At 44.0% G+C, this 16,517-nt stretch overlaps 1 protein-coding gene across 2 annotated transcripts in view; it reads right to left on the bottom strand.

Annotated features, from left to right (window-relative positions):
- The window catches only part of ift81 (intraflagellar transport 81 homolog), a 112,252-nt gene extending 106,976 nt beyond the window's left edge, over positions 1-5,276 (bottom strand). Inside the window, exons 1-2 of one of the 2 annotated variants that reach the window (XM_070886351.1) lie at positions 5,194-5,276; positions 2,799-2,953 (exon numbers count right to left, since the gene is read on the bottom strand). In XM_070886351.1, coding sequence (XP_070742452.1) covers positions 2,799-2,942 — 144 coding nt within the window. In that variant the 5' untranslated portion in view covers positions 2,943-2,953; positions 5,194-5,276. Of the gene's footprint in view, positions 1-2,798; positions 2,954-4,867; positions 5,034-5,193 lie in introns of those variants that run through there. The other variant, XM_070886352.1, reaches the window with a different exon arrangement.
- Between the last annotated feature and the right edge of the window lie 11,241 nt (positions 5,277-16,517).

Here is a 16,517-nt window from a genome sequence, read left to right as displayed (position 1 = left end):
CCAGAAAAAACAAGAATATTGCTACTGTTATTAAGTATTACATCTGGTACATGCAGGACATGTTTCATTGAAAACTCATTATTGGTGGGGGGCGGGGGGGGAAAAGAGGGGAGGTTGAGAGGTGGGAAGGATTAAGATGGGTTGAGGGTTTTCTATCATTCTCTTTATTGACTACTTTGTGTTGTGAAAATAGTATGGAATGCATATTATTGCTCCCTCAGTTCGTAAAGACAATGTGTACACTGAGCTAAACAGACCAGAAAAACCCAGATGTGATTCCTGGGTCAGTGAGCTAATTGATTTTCATACGAGTGCTACAATTGGTTACAATACCCCAGACTAGGGTAGTGGAGGGGGGGGCAAAAATCAGTTAAGGGTCCCATTGCTGATTGCTATCCAGTGAAAACTGCTGGAATGTATGCATCAGTGAAGACAGATTCAAGTTTAGCAGTGATGTCACCACAGTTGAATACCACAGTCAACACTCAACTGTCTGGTCTCATACATGAAGAATAGCCAACCAATATAATGAAATTGAAGTCAATGTTTATAGGAGTGCGGAGGAAGGAAAACAACCACAGTTAAACAAAATGACAATTTTCACAAGACATAGATTTTAGTCTAAGCTGATGTAATACATTTGGCTACTTTAAAATGTGATGTGACATGAATGTGAAATGAATGGTCCTGTAGGATAATTAGGAACTCTTCACATATAAAAACTACAAGCCCACATAATAGACTTGTAAGTAAAATTAAAACCCATGGGATTAAAGGGACAGTGGCAACAAAAATTGGCTAAAGGGCAGAAAGCAGAGAGTAGTGGTGAATTAAAACACAGAGAATGCTGCAAATCTGAGGTGAATGATCAGCCATGATCTTAGTGAATGGTGGTGCAGGCTCGAAGGGCCGAATGGCCTACTCCTGCACCTATTTTCTATGTTTCTATCTCAGCGGGTCAGGCAGCATCTGAGATTTCCAGCATTCTCCGTTGTTATTTCAAATTCCAGCACAGATGCTGCCTGACCCGCTGAGATTTCCAGCATTCTCTGTTCTTATTTCAGATTCCAGCATCCGCAGTATTTTGCTTTTATATTAGAGTAGTGGTGAATGGTTGTTTTCCAAACAGGAGGGAGGTGGAGTATAAAAGCAGGTAAGTCTTGTTACAGCTGTATAGGGTGTTGGTGAGGCCACACCTGGAATACTGCGTACAGTTTTGGTTTCCATATTTACGAAAGGATATACTTGCTTTGGAGGCAGTTGAGAGAAGGATCACTAGGTTGATCCTGGGAATGAGGGGGTTGACTTATGAGGAAAGGTTGAGTAGGTTGGGCCTCTACTCATTGGAATTCAGAAGAATGAGAGGTGATCTTACAGAAACGTATAAGATTATGAAGGGGCTGGACAAGGTGGATGCAGAGAGGATGTTTCCACTGGTGGGGGAGACTAGAACTAGAGGGCATGGTCTTAGAATAAGGGGCCGTCCATTTAGAACCAAGATGAGGAGAAATTTCTTCTCTGAGGGTTGTGAATCTGTGGAATTCGCTGCCTCAGAGAGCTGTGGAAGCTGGGACATGAAATAAATTTAAGACCGAAATAGACAGTTTCTTGAGCGATGGAGGGGGGGGGGGAGGGGAGATGAAGGGTTATGGGGAGCGGGCGGTGAAGTGGAGCTGAGTCCATGGTCAGATCAGCCATGATCTTATTGAATGGCAGAGCAGGCTCGAGGGGCCTTATGGCCTACCCCTGCTCCTATTACTTATGTTCTTATGTATACAGTGATGTTCTCCAGGGGTTGGTCTTTGTACCACTGCTCTTTTTGATATAGATTAACGTCCTGGATCTGGATATGCAGGGCATCATTTCATAGTTTCCTATTCATAGATTGAATATTTTGTTGCGTGTTAATTTTTTTTAAACTTTGGAGTAAAAACAAAGAGGGCAGTAATAGGCTTCAGGGAGAACATAGACAGACTGGTGAAATGGTCAGACACAAGGCAGATGGCATTTAACACTGAAGTGTGAAGTGATACATTTTGATAAAAAGAATGAGGAGAGGCAATATGGACTAAATGGTACAATTTTAAAGAGGGTGCAGCGTCAGAGAGATCTGCGGGTGTTGGTGTACAAATCTTTGAAGGCGGCAGGAAAAGCTGAGCAGGCTGTTAAAAAAGCTTATGGGGTTCTTGCCTTTATTATTAGAGGAAGAGACTTCATAAGGAAGGAAGTTATGCTAAACCTTTATAAAACACAGGTTAGGCCACAGCTGGAGAATGGTGTTCAATACTGGGCACCACACTTTAGGAAGGATGTCAAGGCCTTGCAGAGGGGTCAGAGGAGATTTACTCGAATGGTCCAGGGATGCAGGCCTTGAATTATGTGGAGAGACTAGAGAAGCTGGGAATGTTCTCCTTAAACCAGTGATGGTTAAGGGGACATTTTATAGAGGTGTTCAAAATCATGAACGGATTTGATGAGTAAATAAGGAGAAACTGTTTTACACAGCGAGCTGTGATCTGGAATGCACTGTCTGAAAGAGTGGTGGAAGCAGATTCAATAGCAACATTCAAAGGAGATTTGGATAAATACTTTGTGAAGGGAAAATATTTACAAGGCCATGGGAAAGAGGTGAATGGGATTAATTGGATAGCTCAAGCAACGAGCCCACACAGGCACAATGAGTCCAACAGCCTCTATCTTTGCTGTATCATTCTATGATTCTATATTCACAACAATTTTATACAAATAAGCTAGACATTTAAGAGTTCAAACACTTACAGCAGCAGCACATTACATACCTTCGGATCAATCTCAGCCAGAACCTCGTTGAGCACCTGCAGCAACTGCAGTGGCTCCAATGAGTCAAAGGTGATCAGGTTGAAGGTCTTTTTGAAGGGCTCCTTATTGAGCTGTTCCACAATAAACTTGATCTGTTCGCTCATTTTAGTTTCTTCTGAAAGAAAACAAAGCCATCTAATGTATACATGGTGCTGCATTTTCTGGTTTCAAAATGGCTTTTAGAAAATTTCATATAACATAGCACTGGCGTGGGAGCAAAAAGATTTGCAAGGATGCTATCAGAACTCTCAGGTTATAGCCATCAGGAAACAATGAACAGCCTGGGTCTCTTTTTTCTTAAAATGAGAAGGCTGAGGGGTGACCTTTAAGGTTTTGATAGGATAGACATTTCCACTTGTGAGAAAGAGCAAAACTAGAGGGCAACTATGTAAGATGGTCACCAAGAAATCAGGTAGGGAATTCAGAAGAAACTTCTTTACCCAGAGAGTGGTGAGAATGTGGAACTTGCTACCAAAGATGAATAGTATAGATGTTTTTAAGAGGAAGCTAGATACGCAGAGGAGGGAGAAGGGAATAGAGGATTATGCTGATGTAGAGTTAGATGAGGAAAAATGGGGGGAGGCTAGAGTGGAGCATAAACACTGGCATGGACTGGTTGGGAAGAATGGCCTGTTTCTATGCTGTATAGTCTATGTCATTCTATGTAATGGTAAACTGTGAGGAAGAATGCAAGAATGCAAGAGATTTCAGGATTTAAGTTAGCTTAGTGAACAAATAGGTGGCAGATGCAGTAAATAGTATATTGCAGAAGAGAAATAGTGAAAGGAAATATACCCAGAGTGGAGGAAAAGAGATTGTTGGTTTTTGATACATTGATCTTTAAAGGTAGGAGTGCAAGTAGAAAAGACCATTAAAAAAGAAATGGGAATCTGGGTTTTATACATAGGGACACTGAATATAAAAGCAAGGAAGTGATGTTGAATTTGTGCAAGACATAGATTGGGCCACAGTTGGGGGAGGAGTGGATGTGTGTTGTTTGGGCACCCGATTATTGGAAAATATTAAGAGCTATGGAAAAGGTATAGTGGTAATTAGTTGGCATGATACCAAGAAATTATAGTTAAGAAAAAAAATTTAAGGCTTTTTTCATTGGAACAGAGAAGGTCAATTGCTAAGTTCTGAAAAGAAAGCAAAGACAGACTCGGATTTAAATAGCGCCTTTCACGACCGCTGGACATCTCAAAGTGCTTTACAGCCAATGAAATACTTTGAGTGTAGTCACTGTTGTAATGTAGGAAAAGGTAGAAAATGTAGAAAAGGTAAACTGGTTGGTGAACTGGTAACAAGGCAGCATACATTCTGGAATAACCAACTAAGGAGAAGTTAGAAGATTTGTTTTTATATATACAGAGGGCTTTATCACAGCATCATTTAAAAAGGAACTGGATAATTAATTGAAAATTAAGATAAAAGGATACAGGAAAATTAAATTAGAATAGAAAGCTCTGAATTATCACTCTCAGAAGAGTTATGGGCCACTATGGCCTACTTCTGTGCTGTACCTGTATTTCTGTCTATTTATTGGATACTTCCTTCACATTATGCATTATATAAAAATATACACACACAAACAGCCTTGTTTCAAGGTGAAAATATCTTTTTGGATTCAAACAATGACTTCAAACCATACTTGAGCTGCAACTCGCTGTTTGAGGTTCCTTTATATTAGTTCTTCACTGTTATTTTACACAGTACATGTTATAATATTGACGACCTTCCTGCAATTTTTAAAATGGGGAACTTAGTAATTCTTGTTCATATAGATTGAAATAGTGATTAATTTGAATGTAATCGATTCATGATGGAAAACTTAGCAGCCAATTTAAATACAAATTAAACATATTTACAGGTGGTGGCAGCATTGTGTCACTAAGGACGCATTGAGTGACAAGGGTAGTTGGCAATGCGGAAAATAGTCACTCTCTTTCTTAAATAGGGCAATTATAGAGTGATGTTTTTAAATCGTTAGTTGAACTCAATAATGAACATTTAAGAACTGTACTTTTACCCTGGAATAAAATGTAGGCCAACGACTGGCCTCGTTAAGTATCGATCGAGGGACTCGGGCATCTTGAGTGGGGAGCCAAAAGAGCTGCAAGTTGGAGGATTGGAGTCAATCTCTCGACCGATGACTCGAGATTCTGGATACTTTTGCGAGACTGGTATCTTAACGTTACCAAAACACAATCAGTGCTTGCTGCGCGCTTGAGGCCTCCATCATTGGAGGTGAACCTAACGCTGTGCGGAAACAGCGCCGTCATTAAAACGCTTAACGCGCCTGAAGCGGAAATCGCTGGGAAAGTTCAATTAAAAAAAATATAATCAACAACTTACGCGAGAATTATTTTTTTAGGGAGAATCTGAAACTGTCGGAAACGAAGCTGCCTAGAAACCGACTACTGGTCTCGACGTTGCTAACCGGAAGTAACTTTATTAGAACAGGAAGCGGCCAGTAACCAGGCAACTGGAGAAGCTGAGAATGCGGAGCTTGTGTTGTCGCCGCGCATGTTAACTCATAGACACCCAAAGCCGCTTTGTTTGCTGCATGCTACAGTTCCATTTTGTTTTAATTGGATAAGGGAGAACCTGGTAACTTTAACTTGACGGGGGTACGATAGCATGATGACGATGATGGTTATGTTACTGGTCCAGTTTAATGATCCAGAGACATGAGATGAAATCCCACCAGCTGGGTATTTTAAATTCAGTTAATGAGTATAAAGCGACATCCGAGCCAGGGTTTCCCTGGAGATGGAGCATGCGGCGTCCACCAGTACGCTCACGGCCTTCCGCGAGAGGTGGGCGCCGGAGGGACTGGAGTGCATCATCACCCCCGGCAACCAAATTTTAATTTGATTTTATATGTTTTAAAGTTTAATTTGTTTTAATTGCCGGTTTTAGTGTCCCCCTCCCCTTTTATAGGGGGCACTTGTAAAATATATGATTTTAATGCCCAAAAAAAAAAATCACAAAAAAACAAAAAAATATTTTTTAAAAAGGGGCAGTTGAAAAGTGTCTGGAGTGTCCCCCAGATAGGGGGGCACTTGATCTAACTGTTTATTTTGTCCCCCAAAAGAGTTGTAGAGCTGTTGGAGACATCCGAGCCAGGGTTTCCCTGGAGATGGAGCATGCGGCGTCCACCAGTACGCTCACGGCCTTCCGCGAGAGGTGGGCGCCGGAGGGACTGGAGTGCATCATCACCCCCGGCAACCAAATTTTAATTTGATTTGACATGTTTTAAAGTTTCATTTGTTTTATTGCCGGGTTTTACTGTCCCCTTCCCTTTTATAGGGGGCACTTGTATACATTTGTGTTTTAGTGCCCAAAAAACCCCCCCAAAAAAACACAAAAAACACCCACAAAAAAAAAGGGACACTTGAAAAGTGTTTGGAGTATACCCCCACTTTAATCAGGGGCCACTTGGTTTAATGTTTATTTCAGTTACAATCAAAAAGAGTTGTGCTGTCCCCACACATGTTAACTCATAGACACCCAAAGCCGCTTTATTTGCTGCATGCTACAGTTCCATTTTTTTTTAACTGGATAAGGGAGAAACGGGTAACTACAGGCCCTTTAACTTGATGGGGGTACGATAGCATGATGATGATGATGGTTATGTTACTGGTCCAGTTTAATGGTCCAGACACATGAGATGAAATCTCACCAGCTGGGTATTTTAAATTCAGTTAGTGAGTATAACGCTACATCCGGGTCAGGGTGTCCCTGGAGATGGAGCACGCGACGTCCACCGGTACGCTCGCGGCCTTCCGCGGGAAGTGGGCGCCAGAGGGACTGGAGTGCATCATCACCCCCGGCAACCAAATTTAAATTTGATAACTTAAGTTTAAAGTTTAATTTGTTTAATTTGCCAATTTTAGTGCCCCCCCTTTTAGGCAGGGGGCACTTGTATAATTTGTGTGTTGGTGCCCTCAAAAAAAAAAAGCAAAAATAAAGGGGCACTGGAAAAAAAATTATTTTAGAGTGTGACCCCCCCATTGTCGGGGGCATTTGTTTAAAGTGCACAACTAAAATTGTTGAACTGGTAATGTGCAGGGCGATTGATAAACCCTTGCTAATCCTGCTACAACTAAAAATAAATGAGTATTGTAGTGTATGGAGAAAGAGTCAAACTGAACACTGAGCTCAAAGTAAAGTGTGACCGTAGTCTTTTATTGCAGGTCTCTAGAGTGCCTATCCAACCTGTGAAGCCTCCTTAAATACCTGTGCTCCCAAGGGATTATGTGATCCCTTGGGACTCCAGGGGATGAGTCCTCTGATGGCTGTACAGAGTAAATACAAGTTTACATATATAACAACACCCGCCCCCCCCCCCCCCAAAGTCAATAGTGTAACTATTTACAATGTGAGTCGATCTGGGGCTCTTCTTGCCCTGGTTGATCGTCTCGGTGTGAAAGCTGGTGTTGTTGAATCATTTGTTGTGCCCTCGCTGGGCTGCCTGGTGTGTTGGGCCCTGCTGGGCTGCTGTGAATGATGGGTTCTGCTTCGTGGTCAACCGTGGTGCCGGTTGCCACTGGTGTGTATGTTGGGGGATCAAAAAAGGTAGGGTCCAAGGTGGGTTGCTCAGGATAGTCCATGAATCTGTTTGATGTGGTCCCAGTGTTTCCGGTGAATGAGTCCATTTGAAAGTTTGACCCGAAACACCCTGCTCCCTTCTTTGGCCACGACAGTGTCGGGAAGCCACTTGGGACCTTGTCCATAATTTAATACAAATACAGGATCATTGATTTCAATCTCGCGTGACACATTTGCGCTATCATGTATGCACTTTGTTGAAGCCGCCTGCTCTCTACCTGTTCATGTAGATCAGGGTGAACTAACAAGAGCCTTGTCTTAAGTGTTCTTTTCACGAGCAGTACAGCAGGTGGGATCCCAGTGAGTGAGTGGGGTCTTTTGCAGTAGCTAAGCAGGACTCGGGATAGGCGAGTCTGCAGTGAGCCTTCAGTTACCCTCTTCAAGCCTTGCTTGATGGTTTGCACTGCTCTCTCTGCCTGACCATTGGACGCTGGTTTAAACGGTGCAGACATGACATGTTTGATCCCATTACGGGTCATGAATCCTTTGAACTCAGCGCTGGTAAAACATGGCCCGTTGTTGCTCACCAGGACATCGGGTAAGCCGTGTGAGGCAAATATGGCCCGCAGGCTTTCAATAGTGGCAGCGGACGTGCTAGCCGACATTATCTCACATTCAATCCACTTGGAGTACGCGTCTACAACCACAAGGAACATTCTACCCAAGAATGGGCCTGCATAGTCGACGTGTACCCTAGACCACGGTTTGGAGGGCCAAGACCATAAACTTAGCGGCGCCTCCCTGGGTGCATTGCTTAACTGCGAGCATGTATTACAGGACTCTAAATCCGCAACGATACCAGGCCACCACACGTGGGATCTGGCTATCGCATTCATCATTACGATGCCTGGGTAGGTACTGTGGAGGTCATTGATGAAGTTGTCTCTGTCCTTCTTGGGGACCACTACTCGATTGCCCCACAGAAGGCAGTCTGTTTGTATAGATATTTCATCTTTGCGCCGCTGGAACGGCTTTATCTCTTCCTGCATTTCCACTGGGACACTGGACCACTCCCGTGAAGCATACAGCATTTGACTAGAGATAATAAGGGGTCCTGGCTTGTCCAGGTTTTGATCTGCCGGGCAGTGACTGGTGATTGCTCACTCTCAAATGCTTCCATAACCATGGCTAGATCTGCGGGCTGCGCCATTTCCACCCTCGTGGTGGGCAATGGCAGCCTACTGAGAGCATCGGCGCAGTTTTCTGTACCTGGCCTGTGGGGGATGGCATAGTTGTATGCGGACAACGTGAGCACCCATCTCTGGGTGCGGGCCGATGTGTTGGTATTTATCCCTTTACTCTCGGAGAACAGGGATATAAGTAAGTGGCTTATGGTCAGTTTCCAATTCGAATTTTAGCCCAAACAGGTATTGATGCATTTTCTTTACCCCATAAACACACGCTAATGCTTCTTTCTCAATCATGCTGTAGGCTCTCAGCCTTAGACAGACTCCTGGATACATAAGCAACCGGTTGCAGTTTCCCGAAATCATTAGCTTGTTGCAATACTCACCCGACACCATATGACGACGCATCGCATGCTAGTACCAAACGCTTACATGGATTATACAACAGAAGCAATGTGGTTGAGCATAACAATTTTCTCACATTTACAAAGGCATTTTCTTGACTTTTGCCCCAAACCCATTCATCCTCTTTTCGTAGTAAGACATGCAGTGGTTCTAACAGTGTGCTGAGACCCGGTAAGAAGTTACCAAAATAGTTCAGGAGTCCCAGAAACGACCACAGCTCAGTCACATTCTATGGCTCGGTGCGTTCTCGATTGCCTCCATCTTTGCGATGGTGGGCCTAATGCCGTCCGCCGCAATCCTCCTGTCCAGGAACTCCACTTCAGACGGCAGGAAAACACACTTCGAGCATTTTAACCTGAGCCCCACGCGGTTGAGTCGACTAAGAACCTCCTCCAGGTTCTGCAGATGCTCGACTGTGTTCCGACCTGTGATCAAGATGTCGTCCTGGAAGACCACAGTGTGCGGGACCGACTTCAGTAAGCTTTCCATGTTTCTCTGGAATATCGCCGCCACCGATCGGATTCCAAAACGGGCATCTGTTATAAACAAAAAGACCTTTGTGCGTGTTGATGCAGGTGAGGGCCTTCGATGATTCCTCCAGTTCCTGCGTCAAGTAGGCTGAAGTCAGATCCAGCTTCGAGAACGTCTTTCCTCCCGCCAGCGTTGCAAAGAGGTCATCGGCCTTTGGTAGTGGGTATTGGTCCTGCAGGGAGAAACAATTGATAGTTACTTTGTAATCTTCACAGATTCTGATGGTGCCGTCTCCCTCGAGGACTGGGATGATAGGACTGGCCCATTCGTTGAACTCGATCGGGGAAATTATGCCCTCTCTTTGCACCCAGTCTAGCTCGATCTCTACCCTTTCTCTCATCATGTACGGTACTGCTCTCGCCTGGTGATGGATGGGTCGCGCCCCTGGAATTAGGTGGATCTGCACTTTTGCTCCTTGGAATTTCCCGATGCCTGGTTCGAACAGCGAAGGAAATTTGTTTAAGACCTGGGCACACGAAGTGTTGTCAGTGGGTGATAGCGCTTGGACATCGTCCCAGTTCCAACGTATCTTTCCCAGCCAGCTCCTGCCGAGCAGCGTGGGACCATCGGCCAATACCACCAGAGTGGTAGCTTGTGCACCGCTCCATCGTAGGAGACCTTTGCGGTAGCACTGCCGATTACAGGAATCAGTTCTTTCGTGTAAGTTCTTAGTTTTGTGCGAACTGGAGTTAAGACTAACCTTGAGGCCTTGTTGCACCACAACCTTTCGAAAGTCTTTTTGCCCATGATGGACTGGCTCACGCCCGCGTCCAGCTCCATTGACACCGCGAGTCCATTTAATTCAACATTCAGCATTATCGGGGGACAATTCGTAGTGAATCTGTGCACGCCATGTACCTCTGCCTCCTCGATTTGAGGCTGTGGTTCGTCGTAATCCTCCGTGGATCTATCCTCCTCTACAACATGGTGATTTTCAGGTTTAACATGCTTTGCAGTTCACCTGCACACTCGGAGATGTCCCATTGTTCCACAGCCCTTGCAAACGTACTCTTTGAATTGGCATGAATGGAAATGATGATTACCCCTGCAGCGCCAACAAGGTGTTAATGGCCTTGCATTCATCACCCTTGATGGTGGACTCTGAGTCATCTGCGGACGTGTAGCTGCAGATATGTGTGATCTGCCCTGTACGTTACAATTCAAAAACAACATCACTTTGTTCACAGTACTTGTAGCAGCACTTGTGTGCTGAGAGATTTGCTTCATATTGTCACTGGTGGCAATGAACGCCTGGGCTATCGCTATGGCCTTACTCAAGGTTGGGGTCTCTACAGTCAAAAGTTTGCGAAGTATGCTTCCGTGGCCAATGCCAAGTACGAAAAAGTCTCTGAGCATGTGCTCTAAATTCGCAATGTCCTGCAAGACGTCTTAGCTCAGCAACATAACTCGCCACTTCCTGGCCTTTAGACCTTTTGTAGGTGTAGAACTAGTACCTCGCCATCAGAATGCTTTCCTTCGGGTTCAAATGCTCTCAGACCAGTGCGCACAAATCATCGTATGGTTTCTCCATGGGTTTTGCTGGAGTGAGCAGATTCTTCATGAGGCCATACGTTGGTGCCCCACAGACGGTGAGGAGGATCGCCGTTTGTTTGGCAGCGCTCTCTTCCCCATCTAGCTCGTTGGCCACGAAGTATTGGTTGAGCCGCTCCACAAAAGTTTCCCAATTGTCTCCCTCCGAGAATTTCTCCAGGATGCCCACTGTTCTCTGCATCTTTGGGTTCGCTATCTGTATCTCGTCGCCAGTTGTTGTGTATGGAGAAAGAGTCAGACTGAGCTCAAAGTAAAGTGTGACCGTAGTCTTTTATTGCAGGTCTCCAGAGTGCCTTCCAACATGTGAGACCTCCTTAAATACCTGTGCTCCCAAGGGATTATGAGATCCCTTGGAACTCCAGGGGATGGGCCCTCTGATGGCTGTACAGATTAAATACAAGTTTACATATATAACAAGTATAAAGCTACATCCAAGCCAGGGAGTCCCTGGAGATGGAGCACGCAGTGTCCACCGGTATGCTCCCGGCCTTCCGCGAGAGGTAGGCGCCGGAGGGACTGGCGCTCATCATCACCCCAACAACCAAATTTTAATTTGATTTAAGTTTATGGTCATTTTATCTTTAAAAAAAATGAGTATAAAGCTAGTATCAGTAATGGTGACTATGTAACTACTGGAGTGTCGTAAAACGCCATCTGGTTCACTAATGTCATTTAGAGAAGGAAATCTACCATCCTTACCTGGTCTGACTCCAGACCCGATGTGGTTGACGCTTAAACTACTGTCTGAAAATCATTTAGTTGTATTTAGGGGGCTCACATTCTCAAGGGCAATTAGGAATAGACAATAAATGCTCGCAACGCCCTTATCCCATGAATTAGTAAAAACATAATGGGAAGACGCTCAAGGGAATCATTAGGAAGCCATATATGTCCACTTAGACAGAGAAGGCTGTTTCAGGGACACTAAACATGCCTTCCAGAGAAGAAGGTCCTGTCTAACTAATCTGACTGAATTTGTTGAGGAAGTCAGCAGGTTAGTGGATGAGGGTAACCCAGTAGATATTGTTTATCTGGACTTTTGGAAAGATTTTGATAAGGTATCGTACAAGAGAATTCTCTACAAGATAGAATCATGTGGAATAAATGGTAATCCACTACGGTCAGTTGAGAATTGGATGAATCCCTGAAGACAGACAGTAGTTGTTAATTGATATGGACTTGCTTGGAGTGGTGTCCCACAGGGATCGGTGTTTGGACAGTTGCTAATTACTATTTTCATCAATGTCCGAGATGCAGGTGTTGAGGGAATGATTTAGAATGGACACCCTGGCCAATTTTTCCCTCCTTAATCCAGGATTACCAAAGCCAACTCTAGCACCCCTACCACTAGCTCATTGTTGTCCAATAGAAATCACAGATTAGCCACAGGTGTGACTATGGTGACATCGTTTTAGCTAAATGTACTAATTTTAGTAGAAAATCCCTTACACACAATGCAGGTAAATGTACTTGACGTGGATATTTACTTAACAAACATCTACCATCATTCAGTGCAAAACCTTACAATCTTTCTCTTTCACCAAAATTTGGAATTATACATGAAATTATTGGACACAACACATCTTATTGCAGCTTCTAAATTTTTGTCCAGCATTTGCGAGTGGTACTTTGGCTTCATCAGAGTGATTGCTGAAAATGTTGACTTGCAGGAGCGTGCAAGACCTGCCCCTGCTGTCCATCCAAAATGTGGTTTGATTCTGCTTTCCCTTTGCCATGACATGTCCTGTTGGAGTTGCTCGTTTTTGGTTGGGCTTGCTTTCTTCTGATGGCCTGGAGCTGTTATTCTGATTGGTCAAGCTGCTCACGATGACAGGTACCCTCTCCATACAATGTTGCTGGTGTTTCCGTGGTGCTGAAGTCCAGCGTTTTCACCCATGTTACACACTATTCTCAGAATGATCAAAAAAACAGTTGCACACTCTACTTTTTGTCTTGGCATTCTATTTGACCCTGAGATGAGCTTCCGACCATATATCTGCTCTATCACCAAGACTGCCTACTTCCATCTCCATAACATCACATCTGTCTCTGCCCTGCCTCAGCTCATCTGCTACTAAACCTCATCCTTGCCTTTGTCACCTCTAGATTTGACTATTCCAATGCTGTCCTGGCCGACCTTCCATTTTCCACCATCCATAAACTTGAACTCATCCAAAACTCTGATGCCCATATCCTAACTCACACCCGAGTCCTGTTCGCCCATCACTCCTATGCTCACTGACCTACATTGGCTCCCGGGCTGCAAAACCTCAATTTGAAAATTCTTTCTTTTCAAATGGCCTCACCCCTCCCTATTGCTGTAACCACCTCCAGCCAATGTTCCCCCTAAACTGTGTGGGCACACCAATCGGGAGGAGATGCACAGGCCGCTCACCAGTTGTTGACACTGGAGAAGATATAGCAAATTCAAAGGGCTTGCGCAGGAAAAACAAAAATTAGGGAATATTGCCTACAACCCTCTGAAATCCCTGCACTCCTCCAATTCTGGCCTCTTGCGCATACCCAATTTTAAAGAAATTAACCAAATACTATGTGTCTGTGTTCATGGAAGATGTAAAAATCCCCCAGAAATAGTGGAGAACCAAGGGTCTAGCGAGAATGAGGAATGGAAAGAAATGAGTATTATTAAAAAAAAAATACTGGAGAAATTAATGGGACTGAAAGCTAATAAATCCCCTGGACCTGATGGCCTACATCCTAGGGTTTTAAAAGAAGTGGCTATAGAGATAGTGGATGCATTGATTGTCATCTTCCAAAATTCCACAGATTCTAGCAAGGTTCCCATGGATTGGAAGGTAGCAAATGTAACCCCGCTATTTAAGAAAGGAGGGAGAGAGAAAATGGGGAACGACAGACCAGTTAGCCTGACATCAGTAGTAGGGAAAATGCTAGAATCTATTATTAAGGATGTGGTAACAGGACACTTAGAAGATAATAATAGGATTGGGCAGAGTCAACACGGATTTATGAAAGGGAAATCATGTTTCCCTTTCATAAGGGGGAACCAGTGGATGTGGTATATTTGGATTTTCAGAAGGCATTCAATAAGGTGCCACATAAGAGGTTATTAAACAAAATTAGGGCTCATAGAATTGGGGGTAATAGACTAGCATGGACTGATTAGTTAACAGGCAGAAAACAGAGAGGAGAAATAAACGAGTCATTTTCGGGTTGGCAGACTGTAACTAGTGGGGTACCACAAGGATCAGTGCTTGGGCCTCAGCTATTCACAATCTATATCAATAATTTGAATGGGGGGGTGCTAAATGTAATATATCCAAGTTTACTGATGATACAAAGCTAGAAAGAAAGAAAAACTTGCATTTATATAGTGCCTTTCATGACCACCGAACATCTTAAAGCGCTTTACAGCCAATGAAGTACTTTTGGAGTGTAGTCACTGTTGTAATGTGGGAATTTAAGTTGTGAGGAGAATGCAAAGATACTTCATGGGGATATAGGCAAGCTTCTTGCAATGAGTGGGCAAGAACATGGCAAATGCAATATAATGTGGAGAAATGTGAAGTTATCCACTTTGATAGGAAAAATAGAAAAGCAGAGTATTTTTTAAATAATGAGAGATTGGGAAATGTTGATGTTCAGAGGGACCTGGGTGTCCTTGTACACAAATTACTGAAAGTTAACATGCAGGTACAGCAAGCAATTAAGAAAGCAAATGGCATGTTGGCCTTTATTACAATAGAATTTGCGTATAAGAGTAAAGACATTTTACTGCAATTAGGGCCCTGGTGAGACCACACCTGGAATATTGTGTACAGTTTTGGTCTCCTTACCTAAGGAAGGATTTATTTGCCATAGAGGGAGTGCAATGAAGGTTCACCAGACTAATTCCTGGGATGGGGGGATTGTCCTTTGAGGAGAGATTGAGTAGACTAGGCCTATATTCTCTATAGTTCAGAAGAATGAGAGGTGATCTCATTGAAACATACAAAATTCTTACAGGATAGTTGCAGGGAGGATGTTTCTCCTGGCTGGGGAGTCTACAACCAGAGGTCACAGTCTCAGAATAAGGGGTCAGCCATTTAGGACTGATATCAGGAGAAATTTCTTCACTCGAAGGGTGGTGAATCTTTGGAATTCTCTACCCTGTGGATGCTCAGTCGTTGAGTATATTCAAGACAGAGATCAATAGATTTTTGAATATTAAGGGAATCAAGGGATATGGTGATAGTGCAGAAAAATGGAGTTGAGGTAGAAGATCAGCCATGATCTCAATAATGGCGGAGCAGGCTTGAGGGGCCAAATGCTCCTAATTCTTATGTTCTAGTTGTTCTACCAGTGGCGGCTATGCCTTCAGCCGCCTAGGTCTGAAGCTATGGAATTCTCTCCCTAAACCTCTCTTCCCTTTAAAATGCTCTTTAAAATTTACCTCTTTGCCTCTCCTACTATCTCTTTATGTGGCTTGGTGTCAAACTTTGTTTGATAATGCTCCTTGAGATGTTTTACTATGTTAAACGTGCTATGTAAATGCAAGATGATATCATTTTACCAACAAGAGCATAAAATGGTTAAAGTACACAGCATACACCATGCAAATGACTATTGAGATCACATGCCCAATGACGGTGTCTATTATTCATTTTTTTTAAATTTACCAATCAGAAATTCAATTAGCCAGCCCTGTATTTCCAACTAGCCACAGACTGCACTAGCTGTGATCAGTGCTTTTACATTTACTGCTTCTGTCATGTATGTAGATCATGTATACTAACTGTATAGTCACACAAGGTGTGCCACCAGAGGGCACTGCGGTGGGTGACCTGAAGGATGTGCAGGGTCCAGTATAAAAGGCTGCCCACCATGCTTGTGCCTCTGGAGTTACAATAAATGGGACTAAGGTCACAACAGCTCAAGTACAATACTAGACCTCGTGGAGTCATTCATAAGAGTATTAAAGATGTAACTTCTGGCGACGAGATTACGAACTTTCACGCAAAAATGACTAACATTGGTGCATTAAAAAAGTTCTCAGAGGGTGAAGTTTTGGAAGTCTTTGCGGAGCAGCTCGACCAATATTTCGTAGCAAACGACCTGGTAGGCGATGATCCGGCCACGCTGGCAGATAAGCGCAGAGCTATCCTGTTGACCAGTTGTGGGCCCGCGGTCTACGGCCTCGTCAGAGACTTGCTTGCACCAGAGAAAACAATGACCAAGTCATACGAGGAGCTGAAAGTGCTAATTCGGGACCAACTCAAACCGAAGGAGAGCATCCTCACGGCCAAGCATCGATTTTATACACACCGCCGCACCGAGGGCCAGGAAACCGTGAAGTACACTGCTGACCTCAGGGGGCTGGCAGGACCGTGTGAATTCGACGCATCCCTCGCCGATGCGTTGCGGGACGTTTTCGTAATTGGCATCGGTCATGAGACCCTTCTTCACAGGCTACTGACTGCCAAAACCACCGTC

The sequence above is a fragment of the Pristiophorus japonicus genome, chromosome 8 (assembly GCF_044704955.1).
Source record: "Pristiophorus japonicus isolate sPriJap1 chromosome 8, sPriJap1.hap1, whole genome shotgun sequence".
Classification (NCBI taxonomy): Eukaryota; Metazoa; Chordata; class Chondrichthyes; family Pristiophoridae; genus Pristiophorus; species Pristiophorus japonicus.
This window is presented reverse-complemented; position numbering and strand designations above follow the sequence as displayed.